The sequence below is a fragment of the Dipodomys merriami genome, unplaced genomic scaffold, assembly GCF_024711535.1.
Source record: "Dipodomys merriami isolate MVZ:Mamm:240054 unplaced genomic scaffold, mDipMer1.0.p SCAF_11, whole genome shotgun sequence".
Classification (NCBI taxonomy): domain Eukaryota; kingdom Metazoa; phylum Chordata; class Mammalia; order Rodentia; family Heteromyidae; genus Dipodomys; species Dipodomys merriami.
In genome coordinates this window covers 14,554,194-14,570,633 of record NW_027202382.1, presented here as the reverse complement: position 1 = coordinate 14,570,633, position 16,440 = coordinate 14,554,194, and the positions used below count along the sequence as shown (strand labels likewise).

The 16,440-nt window shown below is 45.4% G+C and overlaps 1 protein-coding gene and 1 long non-coding RNA gene across 5 annotated transcripts; one reads left to right on the top strand and one right to left on the bottom strand.

The window, feature by feature from the left end:
• The first annotated feature begins 5,690 nt into the window (after positions 1–5,690).
• Fancg (FA complementation group G) lies at positions 5,691–13,286 on the top strand. 4 transcript variants are annotated; one of them, XM_070009314.1, is made up of 15 exons: positions 5,691–5,795; positions 5,916–6,084; positions 6,249–6,339; positions 7,597–7,728; positions 8,415–8,617; positions 9,472–9,607; positions 9,725–9,855; positions 9,944–10,090; positions 10,198–10,349; positions 11,193–11,259; positions 11,464–11,753; positions 11,902–11,948; positions 12,111–12,266; positions 12,655–12,778; positions 12,924–13,286. In XM_070009314.1, the coding sequence occupies exons 2-15, from the start codon at positions 5,989–5,991 to the stop codon at positions 13,030–13,032; spliced, it is 1,881 nt and encodes a 626-aa protein (XP_069865415.1). In that variant the 5' UTR covers positions 5,691–5,795; positions 5,916–5,988; the 3' UTR covers positions 13,033–13,286. The 4 variants fall into 4 exon arrangements, with proteins under 4 accessions (XP_069865415.1, XP_069865438.1, XP_069865426.1 ...); XM_070009337.1 differs by having other exon boundaries at positions 5,748–5,836; positions 8,508–8,617; XM_070009325.1 differs by having other exon boundaries at positions 5,748–5,836; positions 12,117–12,266.
• Positions 5,970–16,352, bottom strand: LOC138818343 (uncharacterized). The gene is made up of 3 exons (XR_011369072.1): positions 16,141–16,352; positions 11,851–11,930; positions 5,970–6,036 (listed from the first exon to the last, which is right to left on the bottom strand). It is a non-coding gene; the product is annotated as an uncharacterized lncRNA (long non-coding RNA).
• Positions 16,353–16,440: the final 88 nt, after the last annotated feature.

The following is a 16,440-nucleotide window of genomic DNA, read 5'->3' as shown; positions in this document are numbered from 1 at the left end:
CAAACTCACTATCCTTCTACATCAGCTTCTTGAGTGCTGGAATTACAACTGTGTGCCACTGTTCATTCCCCTACCTATTTTCTAATTGGGTTGTGTTTTTATAAGCATTCTTTTGTTGTTGTTGGTTATGGGGCCTGAACTCTGGATTTGGGCACTGTCTCTGAGCTTTTCACCTCAAGGGTAGCACTCTACCACTTGAGCCACAGCACCACTTCCACATTTTTCTGCTTATGTGGTGCTGAGGAATTAAACCCAGGGCCTCATGCATGCAAGGCAAGCACTGTACCTCTGAGCCACCTTCCCAGCCCCTGTAAACATTCTTTTAATGGCATATATTAATTATACAAAAAATGGTTTCCAGGCCGGGTGCTGGTGGCTCACGCCTGTAATCCTAGCTACTCAGGAGGCTGAGATCTGAGGATCGCGGTTCAAAGCCAGCCCGGGCAGGAGAGACCATGAGACTCCTATCTCCAATAAACCACCAGAAAACCGGAAGTGGCGCTGTAGCTCAAGTGGTAGAGCACTCGCCTTGAGCTGAAGAGCTGAGGGACAGCGCCCAAGCCCAGAGTTCAAGCCCCACGACCGACCAAAAAAAAAAAAAAAAAGGTTTCCATTGTGCATGACATTCTTTCTATATTCTAGGTGTAAGTCATAGATAAGACTTGCAAATATATTCTCTATCTTGTGAGTTGTAGTGAGATTCAGTAAAAACAAACAAGCCAGAAAACTGTTTTCCACTGCTTTCACACCACTATCAACACAGAAGACTCCTATCACCTTAAAAGGGGATATTTCTTCTCAACAACAATTAGTTATGCAGTTGATATCAGCTGAGTATCCTCTATTTCCATTCAGTTATTTTTTTGGAGGGGGGTATTGGAATTTTAACTCAAGAGCTCCATGCTTGCTAAGCAGTCATTCTACCACTTGTGTGCCATGTACCTAGCCCATTTTTGCTTTAGTTATTTTTCATACAGGGTCTTTTTGCCTAGAGCCAGTCTTGAACCTAGGTCTTCCTTACCTTTGCTTCTTAATTAGCTGGAATTCTAGGCACACATCACCATGCCTGGTTTTTTTTTGTTGAAATGGAGTCTCACTAACTCTGCTCCTGCTGACCTAGAACTTTGATCCAGTCTCTGCCTTCCTAGTTCTGGGTCTACAGGTTTGTACCTCTATGCTCAACTTCAGTTCAGTGCTGACACCACATACAGGAATAGTTCTTAATACTGCCCTCCCCACTTAAGTCTCAAGTTGTTGTACTTGTGCTTTTGACTGACAGGCTATAAAGTGGTTTTCCCCACAATTGTATTCTTGGGCAAGTTTGTTTGAAAAGTTCACAGACCTCCAGGAAGCATTTACTTAAGTTTAGTGGTTTGTCATTAAGAGTGAGGAGATGCATAGAAGGAGATATGAAAGAAGGATACGGCTTCAGTGTCTTCTCCAAGCACATAGGAAACCTCTATGTTTTCAGGAACTGGGAAACTCCAAACTCTGTCCTTTTGAGGGTTTATGGAGATTCATTGCCAATAGTCTCATGGGGGACAGGGAGGAATACAGGGGAACCCAGTAGGGTCCGTCTAGTCATAGTCTTTCATTCTATTGAATCTTGATATCTGAGGTCTGTAACACGATGTAGTCCAGCCTAGCCATGAACTTAAGACCTTCCTGCCTCTGTCTCCCCACTGTTGTAAGTATAAGCATGTATCACACTGCTTGGGCTTTGCTCATTTTTTTTTTACTATACAGCATTCCTTCCTCCCACCCAGATATGGAAAAACACCCCTGTGAAATAAGGAGGGTCTTATAAGCTTCCATCAGATAAGTTGAGTAAGAGGATTTCTTGGTGTTCAGCTAAAGGTAAGGGAAAACTAGAATATTTCTGTGACTCATCTTAGGGAGGGAATTAGAAGCCAGAAATGGTGATGAAGACCAAATTTCACAGCATCACAGTTTTTTAATTTTGCACATTTAAGTTTTTTGGTAAAATCCAATTCACCTTAGTTTTCTTTTGGTTGGTTGGACTTTTTGTTTTGTCGGTCGTGGGGCCTGAACTCTGGGTCTGGGCACTGTCCCTCAACTCTTCAGCTCAAGGCTAATGCTCTGCCACTGGAGCCAGAGCACCGCTTCCAGTTTTTTCTGCTTATATGGGGCTGAGGAATTGAACACAGGGCCTCTACCACTGAGCCACCTTCCCAGCCCAGTTGGTTGGACTTTTAAGTGTCATATAACAAACCATGACTTAGTTATAGAACATTTTTATCATCTCCAATTAGTTGTACTTTACAGCTAACCTCCTGTCCCTCTCTTGGCCACTGATCTGTTTTTAATTCTTATCAATTTGCCTTTCAGGATATTTCATAGACATGGGAGTTATGCAGTATGTGGTCTTTTGGTCTGACTTTGTTTTGAGGGTTATCTTTTGTGCATACATTACTGTTGTGAACTTTTCAATGCTGAATCATTGGCTATGACCAGCTGATAAATCTTACGTTGTTTCCTGTTTTGAAAGTACTTTTTTGGGCTACTGTGAACATTTTAATTAAAAAACAAAACTTATTTGTAATTGAAACCAGGTCTTTGCTTATGCTAGGAAAGCACTCTTCCACTGGGCTATATCTCCAGCTCTTTGTGAAAATCTTTTTTTGCTGGTACTGGGTACTCAGGGACTACATACTTGCTAGGCAGGTACTCTACCACTTGAGCTCCACCTTCAGTCCCTACTTTATATTGGCATGTGTGTGTGTGCGTGTGTGTGTGTGTGTGTGTGTGTGTGTGTGTGTGGGTGGGTGGGTGGGTGAGAGAGAGTGAGAGAGAGAGAGAGAGAGAGAGAGAGAGAGAGAGAGAGAGAGAGAGAGAAGAGAGGGGACAGAGCGGGAGGACAGAGAGAGAGAGAGTGTGTTTCTGTCTTGAAGACTGAACTTGGCCTGGGTGCTGTCTATGAGCTTTTTTTGCTCAAGACTAGCGAGCACTCTACCACTTTGAGCCACAGTTCCACTTCAACTTTTTAGAAGTTTATTGGAGATCAAGAGTCACATGGACTTTCCTGCCCAGATTTGGCTTTGAATTGATTCTCAGATCTCAAGCCTCCTGAGTAGCTCATAGTCGTGAGCCACTACCACCGAGCTTTATTGGCATTTTTTTGAGTTAGGATCTCACTTTATACCTGAGCTGAGCAGTATTAATTTATGCCTGTACTGCAATGCTTCTACTTGTGTTTCCATGTCACTGAGGATGACAGACACATGCCATTGCCCTCAGCCTTCATGTTTCCCCTGGTAACAGGCACAGTGCGAGTGTACTCAGCCATTGCTTGAGATGTAGTCTCATGAATTTTATGCCCAGATTAGCTTCAAACTGAAATTCCTTCTACCCACACAATTCCCTATCTCTGTATCTCTGCCCAACTACCTGGCTTCAGCTACCACATCCAGCTTATTGGGAACATTTTTTTTTAATTTTTATTTTTTATTTTTTGTGAAAATACTATACAAAGGGGTTACAATTACATGGGCAAGATAATGAGTACATTTCTTATCAAGCATTGTAGCCTCCTCTTTTGTTTCCCCTTCCCATCCTTTCCCATCCTCCCCCCTACAACCAAAGTTGTAAAGTTCATTTTTCGACATAATATTGGGAACATTTTTAACTGTTAGGAATATTTATATTTACTATGAATATTTGCATATATAATTCTCAATGGGAACATATGTTTCCATTTCTCCTGGGAGGATTCCTTGAAGTGGAATAGCTGTGCCATAACAGGTACTTAAAAACAGCTTTTGCTAAAAGTCACCCACTTTTCATTTAGTCCCATGAATTGCCTAATCAGGAGGAAGGCTTGATATTTCTGCCTTCATTTTACATCTATCCCCTTTATTCTGAGTCTTTCCTGCAATCACCTTGGCTTCCAGAAAGGACAAAATGAAACTTTAACATAACTACCACAAGGGACTGGAACTTCCAAGGAAAGGAACATCAGAGTCTTGAAGGACAGGCCACCACCCAAATGAGGATAACTGCCTATCATGATGAGGCTGTACCCTAGAGCAGCGGTAATCATCTCATGGGAATCAGATTGTTCCCCTCAAGTGATGACTCTATAATCTGAAATCTCTTACAGAACCAGAAGTGAGATATAATAATCAGCTAGGCCACATTTTGCCTATAACTGCTTAATTATGCAAATCTCTCTTCTGCTCCAATTCTTCCTTTATTTAAAACTAAAACTAAAGCTAATGTCTAATTTCAGAAAATGGGCTGCTATGCTTAGGTATACCTGTGTAATAAAAATCCTTTTCCTGTCTTTTACCACTATTTGTCTTTTGGCATTGGGCTGAGTGGCTGAACCTGACATTTTGGAAGCCCTTGAGATGGGTCTGTTGTCTAAAACTCCAATTACAATAGGGTGAATTTATGATTAACATTTTCTAGCCTTTAGTACTGGGGCTTGAACTCAGGGCCTCATGCTCTTGCTCAGGTTTCTTGTCCTGGCACTCTACCATTTGACCCGTATCACCAATCCAGCATTTTGATGATTCTACTGGAGGTGAAGTTTCATCTGAACTGACTTTAAACCTTGGTCATCCAGGTCTCAGTCTCACTGGCAGTTGACTTGTTCATGGTTTTAAAGATTTTACATTTTTCTAATAGCTGATGATGTTCAGCAGTTAAAAATTTTAATGTTTGTTATTATAAAGGTGATGTACAGAGGGACTCAAGTTACTAAGTCAGGAAAAAGTATTTTTTTTTTTTTTGTCTGTTTTGGGGCTTGCACTCAGGCTCTGGATGTTGTCCCTACCGCATTGAACCACAGCATCACTTCTGGTTTTTTAGTAGTTAGTTGGAGGTAAGAGTCTCATGGACTTTCCTACCCAGGCTGGCTTTACACTGCAATTCTCAGATCTCAACCTCCTTAGCATCTAGGATTATAGGCATAAACCACCAGTGCCCACCAAGAATACATTTCTTTTTGGATAATGTCACCTTTTTTCTTGCTCTCTTCCAGTTTTTCCCTCCTATCCTACCCACACGTTGTACAGTTTATGCGATGTAAAACTTTTATTTTGCTGGTTGTGGGGCTTGATCTCTGGGCCTGGGCGCTATCCCTTAGCTCTTCAGCTCAAGGCTAGTGCTCTACCACTTGAGCCACAGCACCACTTCCAATTTTTCTGTGGTTTATTGGAGGTAGGTCTCACGGACTTTACTGTCCGGGATGGCTTTGACCATAATCCTCAGATGTCAGCTTCCTGAGTAGTTAGGATTACAAGCGTAAGCCACCGGCGCCCGGCAAGAAAATTCTTACAAGATTTATATATTTTCGGATCTTATATTTTATTTATGATCCATTTAGGTTGACTTCTATAATCTCTCCCCTCTGCCTTCTTTCCTCTCCTCTCCTCCTCCCCTCTTCCATCTCCATTCCTCTCTTCTCTCACCTCTTCCTTTTCCCTTTCCTCTGTCTCCTCGTTTTGCGTACTGTTTATGGAAGTCCAAAGAAAGGATAAGACAAATTGGGAGGGCTGGGCTTCTGGTCATGCACTTTCTGCCAGGGAAGTACTGTACGTTCCTCGCGGAACTACAACCCCCATTATGCACCGCGCGGGCCGGCTAGCCACTGAGAGGATACGAGGCCAGCCGGAAAAGACTAGCTAACACGGCTTTACGGGACTGGTCCCGCCAAACTTTTCTCTAGCCTATGGCCTGCCGGTGTGCCAGATTCGTGTCTTTCCCGTTTCCCGCGGAACCATCTCTTAAAGAGGAGCTACGGCAGCCGTTTGCAAACTGACCAACTAGAGGTGGGCCGCGAGTTGAGAGGGGCGAGTCTGTCTTAGAAAAGGTGGGTCTTGGTATGGGGGGACCCCAAAGCGAGCAAGGAGACAGGCGGGGTGCCAAAGTTCCAGTCTCTCTCTCCTTAGGGTCTGAGCTTCATTGAGGCCAACCGTACCCAACAGAAGACTGCTACAGGTGTTGGGCCTGAGCTCTGTGACCATGTCCCAGCAGATCCATGCAGGCTCCTCAGTGTCGCATACCAGCTTCCTGGATTTGTGGAGGGAAAAGAATGACCAGCTCGTTCGACAGGCCAAGGTGGCACGGTTGCTGAGACCTTCATTGTGTAGCACCAATATCCTAGCCAACCCGGAGGAGCAGATATTGACCTTCCGCCCTGAGAATCATAAGTGATTGAAGAATGTATCCCTCCTTACTGCTGCAAGAAATGATCCTCATTGACATCCCTTCCTCTTTGGCAGGTGGTTCAGGACACCCGGCTGTCTCTGAGGCGACAGCAGCTGGCTCAAGACACACTAGAAGGTCTCAGGAAGCTCCTTTGGGGTCTGCAAGGTACGCATGGTCCTCCCTGGGTTAGTCAGTTCCCTTCCACTATGGCTGGAGACCAGTTCCTCTTAAGTGTTTCTGGGATTGAGATGATTATTGTGTCTGCCCAGACACAGAGGGGACTGGAGTGGAATACTCATTTTTATTTCTCTCTCTCTCTCTCTCTCTCTCTTTCTCCCTCCCTCTCTCACTACACAGCACATGTGAAGAAGTGGTTTTCAGGATGATCTAATCTAGACAACTTGTTGTTGTTTGTGCTGATCCTGGGGCTTGAACGCAAGGCCTGGGCTCTGTTCCTAAGCTACTGCTGTTGCTGCTGCTGCTTCTTCCTCTTCCCTTCTTTTTCTCTCTTCTTCCTCCTCCACTTTTTTTTCTGTCAGTCGTGGGGCTTGAACTCTTTGCCTGGATGCTATCCTCAGCTCTTCAGCTAGCACTCTACCACTTGAGCCACAGTGACACTTCCAGCTTTTTCTGTTTATGTGCTGAGGAACTGAACCCAGCAATCTTCCACTGAGCCACCTTCCCAGCCCCTCCTCTATTTTTTGCTCAAGACTAGCACTCTACCACTTGAACCACAGCTCCACTTCCAGCTTTTGGGTGGTTAATTGGAGATAAGAATCTCTTGGGGGACTGGAAAGGTGGCTCAGTGGTAGAGCACTTGCCTTGCATGCATGAGGCCCTGGGTTCGAGTCCTCAGCACCACATAAGCAAAAAGAAAAAAAGCCGGAAGTGGCACTGTGGCTCAAGTGGTAGAGCGCTAGTCTTGAACTGAAGAGCTGAGGGACAGCGCCCAGGCCAAGAGTTCAGGCCCCAGGACCAGACCCCCCCAAAAAAAAAAAAAAAAATCTCTTGGAAGCCAGGCACTGGTGGCTCATGCCTGTAATCCTAGCTGCTAAGGAGGCTGAGATCAGAGGACTGTGGTTCAAAGCCAGCCCGGGCAGGAAAATCCATGAGACTCTTATCTCCAATAAACTACCAGGAAACCAGAAGTGATACTGTGGCTGAAGTGGTAGAGCTCTTGTCTTGATCTGAAGAGCTGAGGGACAATGGGACAATGCCCAGGCCCAGAGTTCAAGCCCCACCACCACCAACAACAAAAAAGTCTCCTGGACATGCCTACTTGGGCTGACTTTGAACCATGATCCACAGATCATCAGCCTTTTGAGTAGCTAGGATTATAGGTGTGGGCATCCAGCAGGGGTAGCATCTTATTTGGGGCATTTTTCATGGGAGAGCCTATGAAACCAGCACCTGTTGCTCCAGGGCTCCCTGCCACTGTTCCTGTTCTCCCTTTGGAGCTGACTGTCACCTGTAACTTCATTATCCTGAGGGTGAGCTTGGCCCAAGGTTTCACTGAAGATCTAGCCCAGGATATCCAACGGAGCCTCAAGAGAGGTAAGGACCAGAAATTCCCTCCACTTTCTTGCCAACTTCTGTCTTGATTTAAGTCTTTCAAAGGTATGGAACAACTACATTTGTCACCTCCAGGGAGAGATGGCCTTCTTTTTTTTTTTTTTCTTCCAGTCTGGTCGTAGGGCCTGAACTCTGGGCCTGTGCGCTGTCCCTCAGCTCTTCAGCTCAAGGCTAGTGCTCTACCACTTGAGCCACAGCGCCACTTCCGGCTTTTTTCTTTTTGCTTATGTGGTGCTGAGGAATCGAACCCAGGGCCTCAGGCATGCAAGGCAAGCGCTTTACCACTGAGCTACCTTCCCAGCCCTGAGATGGCCTTCTTTAATCCCCCATGTACTCCTCACACCAGGCTGAGGTAGTATTGCAGTTCTTTTTTTTTTTTTTTTTTTTTCCTGGTCGTGGGGCCTGAACTCTGGGCCTGGGCACTGCCCTCAGCTCTTCAGCTCAAGGCTAGCACTCTACCACTTGAGCCTCAGTCCTACTTCTGGCTTTTTCTGCTGAGGAATTGAACCTAAGGCCTCATGCATGCAAGGCAAGCACTCTACCACTGAGCTACCTTCTCAGACCCAGTATTGCAGTTCAGTTCTTAACCTCTTACAGAAGAGGAAAGCCAGAGAGTTGGTGAGTAGGAAGATGAATACACATTTGCTATGTGTTTGTGTACTATATAGTGCTGGAGACCCAGGAGCATCTGGAGCCCAGGTTGCAACAGGGTCTCAGGGAGCTGTGGGACTCTGTTCTGCATGCTTCCTCTCTTCTGCCAGAGCTGCTTTCTGCCTTACATCTCCTGGCTGGCCTACAGGCAGCCCTTTGGCTGAGCACTGACCATCTTGGGGACCTGGCCATGCTGTTACAGACACTGAATGGCAGTCAGGTAAGGGAGAAAGTGACCTGAAAATGAGGTGTCTGCCCTGTTTGCTTTTCCTCAAACTGCAGGAACATCATATTTTAGGAGGACTACTGTGTTGGTGGCCAGAAAACCTATGTTTTTCTCAGATACTCTTGGGTGACCTTGTTCTAGTTAATCCCTAATGGGGAGATTTTCTTAGGGACATTTACTCAATTTGGATAAAATGAGAGTTCTCATGATTTTGCTGATACCACCTCCCAACCTTCATCTTCTCAGCAATAACTCAAGCATGGTTCTTACCATATGTCTTTATGGGCTGCTCGTGAATTAGAAGGCACATTAGAATATGTTGCCACAGCTCTAGATTTTTCTGCTTCCGTTTATCCTTGCGCCATATCTATTTTTTTGGGGGGGGGTATCCAACACTGAGACTCAAACTTGGTACCTGTCACTTTTACTCATTGGCTGGTGCTATACCAACTGAGCCATGCCTCTGACCCCTATTTTTCTTTTAGAATTGGGGAAATAGAAATCATTTGGGCACCAGTGGTTCATGCCTATAATCCTAGCTACTCAGGAGGCTGAGATCTGAGGATTGCAGTTAGAAGCAACCAGGGCAGAAAAGTCTGTGAGACTCTTATCTCCAATCAGAAAAAGCCAGAAGTGGTGCTGTGGCTGAAGTGGTAGAGTGTTAGCCTTGAGCATAAATAGGCTCAGGGACAGCATCTAAGCTCTGAGTTCAAGCCACAGGACTGGCAAAAAATAAACAAACAAAAAATCAGAACTTATGAGGTCAATATGTCCAGTTAAGATAGATTGATAGTAGAACAGGGGTAGCTACCAGGCTTAGAGCCTCTGATTATCCCTTGTTTCTCCAGGGTAGGACCTCTGAGGATCTGTTGCTACTTTTTAAAAGTTGGAACCCTCCAGTTGAGAAATCAGATGGCCCATTGACTCTGCAGAATGCCCAGAGTTTGAGGGCTGTACTTTTGACAGCATTTGCCTACCAACAAGGTCAGCTAGCAACCTGACTCATCCCTTTCATAAGGGGTCTTCTGGGATTATGTTATTCTATCTCCATGGAGTTTTCCTGTGATTTTGTTTCCCATCATATTCCTTGATTGCCCTCAGGCCTCCAGGAGCTGATCACAGGAAGTCTACCAAGGGCACTGAGAAACCTGCATGAAGCAGCCTCAGGTTTGTGTACACGACCTGTTTTGGTCCAGGTGTACACAGCACTGGGGACCTGTCTCCGTAAGATGGTAAAGGCAACCTTAAGCGGGTTAGGGAAAACATGATCATATGGACTGCTTTGTGAGGATAGCAGAAGTTTGTATCCTACTCATTTAGGAAAATCCACAGAGAGCACTACTGTACTTAATTGAAGCCCTGAAAGTAGGCACAGACTGTAGTCTTCCACTTCTGGAGGCGTCTCGATTATATCGGCAACTAGGAGACACATCAGCTGAGCTGGAGAGCCTGGAACTGCTAGTTGAGGTAAAACAAAGATATAGGGTGGCTGAAGTGCTTGTGTTAGATTGATATAAGAATAAGCAAGTTTGGTTCTCAAAGGCATTAGATATACTTCTTTCTGTTCCTTTTAGGCTTTGAGTGTCACTCGTAGTTCTAAATCCCCCCAGCTGTTGATTGAAGCAGAATTGCTACTTCCACAACCTGACCAAGCCTCTCCCCTTCACTGTGTCACACCAAGCCAGGCCAAGCACCTGCTAGCAAGCAGATGCCTACAGATTGGGAGGTGAGGTTCTCCCTTGCTCACTTGAGCAACTTTTCCTACTTCTGATAGCTTGCTGAGGTGACTCTGCTTGTGTGTGTGTGTACACGAGCGCGTGCGCTAGTTTTACTGGGGTTTGAGTACTCTCATTCAGCTTTTTCATTTGACTTTTCCACTCACTGGTGGAGCTCTTAATTGCTTAAGTCATACCTCTAATTCCAGCTTTTTGCCTTTTCCACTCACTGGTGGAGCTCTTAATTGCTTAAGTCATACCTCTAATTCCAGCTTTTTGCTGGTTAGTTGGAGGTAAGAATCTTGCAGATATGTCCAGGTTGATCTTAAACTGCTATCCCCAGATCTCAGCCTCCTGAAGAGCTAGGATTATAGGTATGAACTACTAGCACTGGTCCTCTGCTTTAGTTTTTTTTTTGTACGTTTTTTAAATTGTAAAAATGTTGTACAGAGGGATTACAATTACTTGAGCAAGGTAATGAGGACATTTCCTATTGAGCATTGTTGCCTCCTCCTTTGTTTTTCCCCCTACCATCCCTCTGCTTTAGTTTTTAATGAGTTGGGTGATAAATGAGACAGTGGGAAGGACATAGGTCTTCATTCCATAGTCTTCTGTCTTCTAGGCCTGGAACCGAGGGCTTTTCATACAGATAATAGCCTCTTCTATCTTTAGAATGCTGAGATCTCCTCCTTAATTTATCCTAGAACTGATATGCATATTGAGCCAAGGCCCCAAGACCTTGCCCTCCCCTTTACTCTTCAAGGCTCATGAGTATTCTTCCATTAGCTAAGAGAATATTCTTACTGAATATATTTAGGCCCTGATAGGGCCTAAAGTGAGCGATGATTCTCCAGGGAAGAAGATGCTGCAGAGCATTATTTGGACCTGTTGGCGCTGTTATTGGATGGCTCAGAGCCAAGGGTAGGTGTGTCTTCAGCATTCTCTGCAATGAAGTGGGAGGGGTGGAGTCTGGGTCCCCTTTGGAGCAGGGAACTATTATGTTCTGTTTTACTTCTCTGTCCGTTCTTGGGACTCAAGACTCTCGTGTGGTACCAGATCCCAATGGAGAGGTTGGGTATGGTGAATCATGCCTCTTCAAGACACTATATCTTCTTCCCACCCCAGTTCTCCCTACTCCCCTGCCCCCCAGGGCCCTGTGTGCCAGAGGTGTTCTTGGAGACTGCAGCAGCACTGATCCAGGCAGGCCGAGCCCAGGATGCTTTCACTGTATGTGAAGAGCTTCTCAACCGTGCATCGTCTTTACTTCCCAAGATGTCCCAGCTGCGGGAAGGAGCCAGAAAAGGATCCAAAGAACTGCCATATTGCCAGCTCTGGGTCTCTGCTACCCACCTGCTTCAGGGCCAGGCCTGGGTACACCTGAAGGCCCCAAAAGAGGCAGTTAGTGAATTTAGTCGGTGAGCCCTGGAAGCTATCCAAAGTCCTGGGGAGGGAGGTGTGAGGATGATTTTGTATTGGATCCAAGGTTCGCAAACTCCATTCTCACTCACTTACCTTTATTTTTGTGTTGGTTCTTCTTTTCTCCTGCTTTGTGTCCCACTTCAGGTGTCTTGAGCTGCTCTTCTGTACTACTCCTGAGGACAAAGAACAAGGTGATTTAGAGATTCAGTTTCTCTTACCTCCTAGAAGTGGGTTCCCTTCTGAGTGTCCCAGTCCACTAGAGAACTCTGGACACAGAACAGGTAGAGGGGGGATTGGGAGTTTGGTGACTGTGTGACTGGGAAGATATTTTTGACTTTGGGGGTGGTCCCCAGGAGCAGGTTTCAACTATGAGCAGGGGTGTAGCTCAGAAGTGGCACTGCAGCAACTTCGGGTAGCAGCTCTGATTAGTCGTGGACTGGTATGGGTGGCCAGCGACCAAGATACCAAAGCTCTAAAGGACTTCCTCCTCAGTGTGCAGATATTCCCAGGTATGAATGCTTGCTTGATATAAGTTATATATAGATATATTAGGCAGATATTCTTGGGCAGGGTGGTCGCAGACAAGAGAAGTGGATATTCAGCATGCATACCTAGGGATATAATCAGGTGTTCATCTACAACAAATTCAGGTGTATATAACGCTCCCAAGAGTTCTCTATCTTGCTAGGGTTCTTAAACACAGACTGAGTTAGAGTGGGTTGTATGCCCTTTGTTCAGGGCAGCTAGTACACGGGGGGGGGGGGGGGGTAGGAATGGTTGTGCATGATCCACCCCTGGTTTTATATGAGTATAGGACAAACACTTCCCCAATCTTTTATAAAATGATGATGAAGCCTGTATCAAAGTATGAGTCTTTGTACTTTGGTTTGTCTACAGGCAGTAGAGATGCTTCCTATTACTTGCTTCAGACTCTGAGGAGGCTGGATCGGAAGGATGATGCCACTGCCCTGTGGCAAAGGCTGGAAGCCCAAACTGAGCTGACACAGAAAGAAGCTACTCGGTGAGGATTAGTCTTGTTGGCTTCAGGCTGAGGGACAGTTGGAGGTCTGGAGTCCACAGGCCTACTGGGATGATAAGGAAATGTAAGGGAAAAGAGGCTTCCCAATCTCCTTTCAATCTTAGGCATCACTCTTCTTACTCTCCAGGTCACTGCCTCTGTACCTAGAAACCTACTTAAGCTGGATCCATCCCACTGATTGTGAAACCTTCCTTGAAGAATTTCGGACATCGCTACTGGAGCCACATGACCAATAGTTGCCACTTGCCAATAGCTAGACCTGGGACCCCTGTGGACTCTGAAGAGGATTTTTTTTTTTTTAACTTTCCTTGTAAAATGTGGCTCGAGCTGACTATTCCTGTATAACTCCTGTACTGGTGAAGTTGGTGGTAGTGTTGTGAAACTTGGCCTACTTACTGCCATTCTGGTTCCAGAGGAAGCATTCCCTGCCAGAAACAAGTCATTTTTTCATGTTTCCTCTTTTCTTGTGTTGAGTAAAACCTCATATCTATCTCTTGGTTTGCCTATTATATATGCTTTAGTGGGAAGATTCATGGTCTTTCTAGTCAAGTGCTGATTGTCTAAAATCCTTTCTTTGTTCCTTCCTTTGTTCGTTCATTCCTTCCTTCCATGTATTGGGCCTTAAATATTGAGTCCTAGTATCCCAACATCATTCCTCTTCTGAATCTGAGATGCAGTTATGAGGAAAAAGCTATACTAATTCCTATTTAGGAAGCAGTGCCTTAGTCCTTTCTGCCTAAAACCAGAGCCCAGATCCTGTGCTAGAGTTAGAATCTCTAGATAGACAGGCCTGTCAAGGCAAGGGATAGTATTTGATACTTTTAAGTATTTGAGTATTTTTGTTTTTGTGGGTGATGGGACTTGAACTCAGGGACTGGGTACTGTACTGTTCTTTGGCTTTTTTGTTCAAGTCTGGCATTCTACTACATATCTACTTCTTGACACAGAGTAGGGACAGACAGACCTACAGACCCCTGAGTCTCTCCGAGTGACTCTCCTTCCTCCCTAATTACAAACTTTAGAAACTGGATCTCAGTTAAATGTATCTCTGTGGGTAGAGGGGAAAGACAAATTAGCATGCAACTAAGGGCTGTCAGTTAACTACAGTCAGGGTCAACTTATCATTTTGGTCCTAAAATTGCATGGGTTTCTAGTACAAGCATGCAGTTTTCTTGCTGCTTTATCTATTGAGTTTACTGTATATCCTTTGTCCTTTTTGGCCCTTAGTCTTCTCTGGTGGGAGGAGCTTTTCTCCCCCAAACCCTAGGAAAGTAAAACCTGTGGGATTTGTTAGAAGAGAGTTCAGTGACAGAATAGCATGAATTAAGAACTGAAGTGCTAGTGCAGAGCTAGGCTACAGAGTAAAGGGATACCAAGAGTCACTAGTTTGGTTTTTTTTCTCCTACCTCTAATTTTTCCTTCCTTCCTTTCTTCTCTCCCTCTCTGGTGTTTTAAAAGAGACTTGCTCTTTTTTTTTTTGTCGGTCATGGGCCTGAACTCTGAGCCTGGGCATTGTCTGTCAGCTCTTCAGCTCAAGGCTATTGCTCTACCACTTGAGCCACAGCCACTTTGGCTTTTTCTGTTTATGTGGTGCTGAGGAATCGAACCCAGGGCCTCATGCATGCAAGGCAAGACTCTACCACTAAGCCACCTTCTAAGCCCTGAGTCTTGCTCTTGCTAGGCAGATCTACCTTTTTTTTTTTTTTGTCAGTTGTGGGGCTTGAACTCAGCCTGGGCGCTGTCCCTCAGCTCTTCAGCTCAAGGCGAGCACTCTACCTCTTGAGCCACAGTGCCACTTCCGGTTTTCTGAATAGTTTATTGGAGATAAGTCTCATGGATTTTCCTGCACAGGCTGGCTTTGAACTGTGATCCTCAGATCTCAGCCTCCTAAGTAGCTAGGATTACAGGCCTGAGCAGATCTACCTCTTGAGCAACATCTTCAATCTATTTTACTCCCCCACCTCTTCCTGGCTTGAACAAAGATTTTTTTCTCATAACGTTCTACCACTTGAGCCACATCTTCGGTCTTGGAGATAGGGCAAAGAAAGACTGCCTTAGGTTAAATAGAGAGAGTTGTTGGAGGGCAGGAGGTGAGAAGGTATATATAGTTAAAACAGATCCAAGTCACAGATGTGGTCTCATTTGGAGATAGGAATCTTGAGGATGGAAGTAGTACTGTGACTTAAGTGGTAGAGCACTCACCTTGAGCTGAAGAACTGAGGGACAGCACCCAGGCTCAGAGTTCAAGCCCCAAGCCCTACAACTGACAAAAAAACAAAAACAAAAAAAATCTTGAGGGTTTTCTTCCTGAACCTGCTTCAAACCCAAATCCTCAGATATCTTGTGTAGCTAGGATTATAGGCATATGCCACTCAGCTTCCTTCCCCCACTCCCCCCTTTTTTTGTGTTGGTGCTGGGGCTTGAACACAGAGCCTTTGTGCTGTCCCTGAGCTCTTTTGCTCAAGGATAACTCTACCACTTGAGCCATAGCTCCATAGTGGCTTTGAAGTGTGATCCTCAGATCTCCTGAGAAGCTAGGATTACAGCCACTGGAGTCCCACTGTGTTTTAAAACAAGGTTGCAATAGTAGGCTAGGCTGGCCTGGAACTGGTGATCCTCTTGCCTAAGCCTCGGCCTCCTCCCTTTCTGGTGCTACAGACATGCATTACATCTCCAGCACTGGAGCTGATTTATTTATCTTATTTTGGCACATAGTCTCCCTTAGTAGCCCAAGCTGGCTTTGAACTTACTTTCATGCTGATTCAGCTTCCCTCCCAAGTGCTGGGGTCCTAGGTATGCAGTCACTATCCTAGCTTCTGGAGCCAGTGTATGATGTATGTATGCATGTATTTAGTGCTAGTCCTGGGGTTTGAACTCAGGGCCTGGGTGCTGTCTCTGATTTTTTTTTTTTGTGCACAAGGCTAGTGCTCTACCACTTGAGCCACAGCTCCACGTTCAGCTTTTCCTTTTCCTTTTTTGACTTGGCTGGCTTTGAACTGTGATCCTCAGATCTCAGTTGTGAGCCACAGTGTTTGAAAATTTATGTTTAACTTATTTTAGTGCCACAACTGGGGCTTGAACTCAGGGATTTGGCGCTGTTCCTGATCTTTTTTTCTGCTGAAAGCTAGCATTCTCCCAATTGAGCCACAGCTCCACTTGGAGATAAGAGTTTAACAGACTTTCCTGCTAAAACTAGTTTGGGACTATTATCCTCGGGTCTCGTACTTCTGAGTAGCTAGGTTTACCCGTGTGAGCCACCAACATCCGGGTCTGAAGCAAAAAGGGCTGGTGAAGAGGATCTGGGGGGAAAGTGAGTGTATGAGTTATCACTACAGAGTACTAACCTAATAACAAGAGTTCAGTCCATTGTGCCAGATTCTTTCAGGGGAATATAAGCTTAAGAGCCAATGAACTAGGGCCAAGTGGGAGAGTCCTCCTCCAAGGAATAGAGTTCTCCTTTCACCAGTCGATCTGGCTCTATTCCTTCCTCTGGTTGGTCGAGAGTCCCAATCCATCGAGGAAGCGTAGCGTATGGCCAATTGACGTGGCGTTACTAGGCGTGTTGCATCCCTGAGGCGGGAGCCAGGCCATAAACGAATTTTGTGATTGGCTGTGTCCCGTGGGTTGCTGGGGAGAGGCATGGA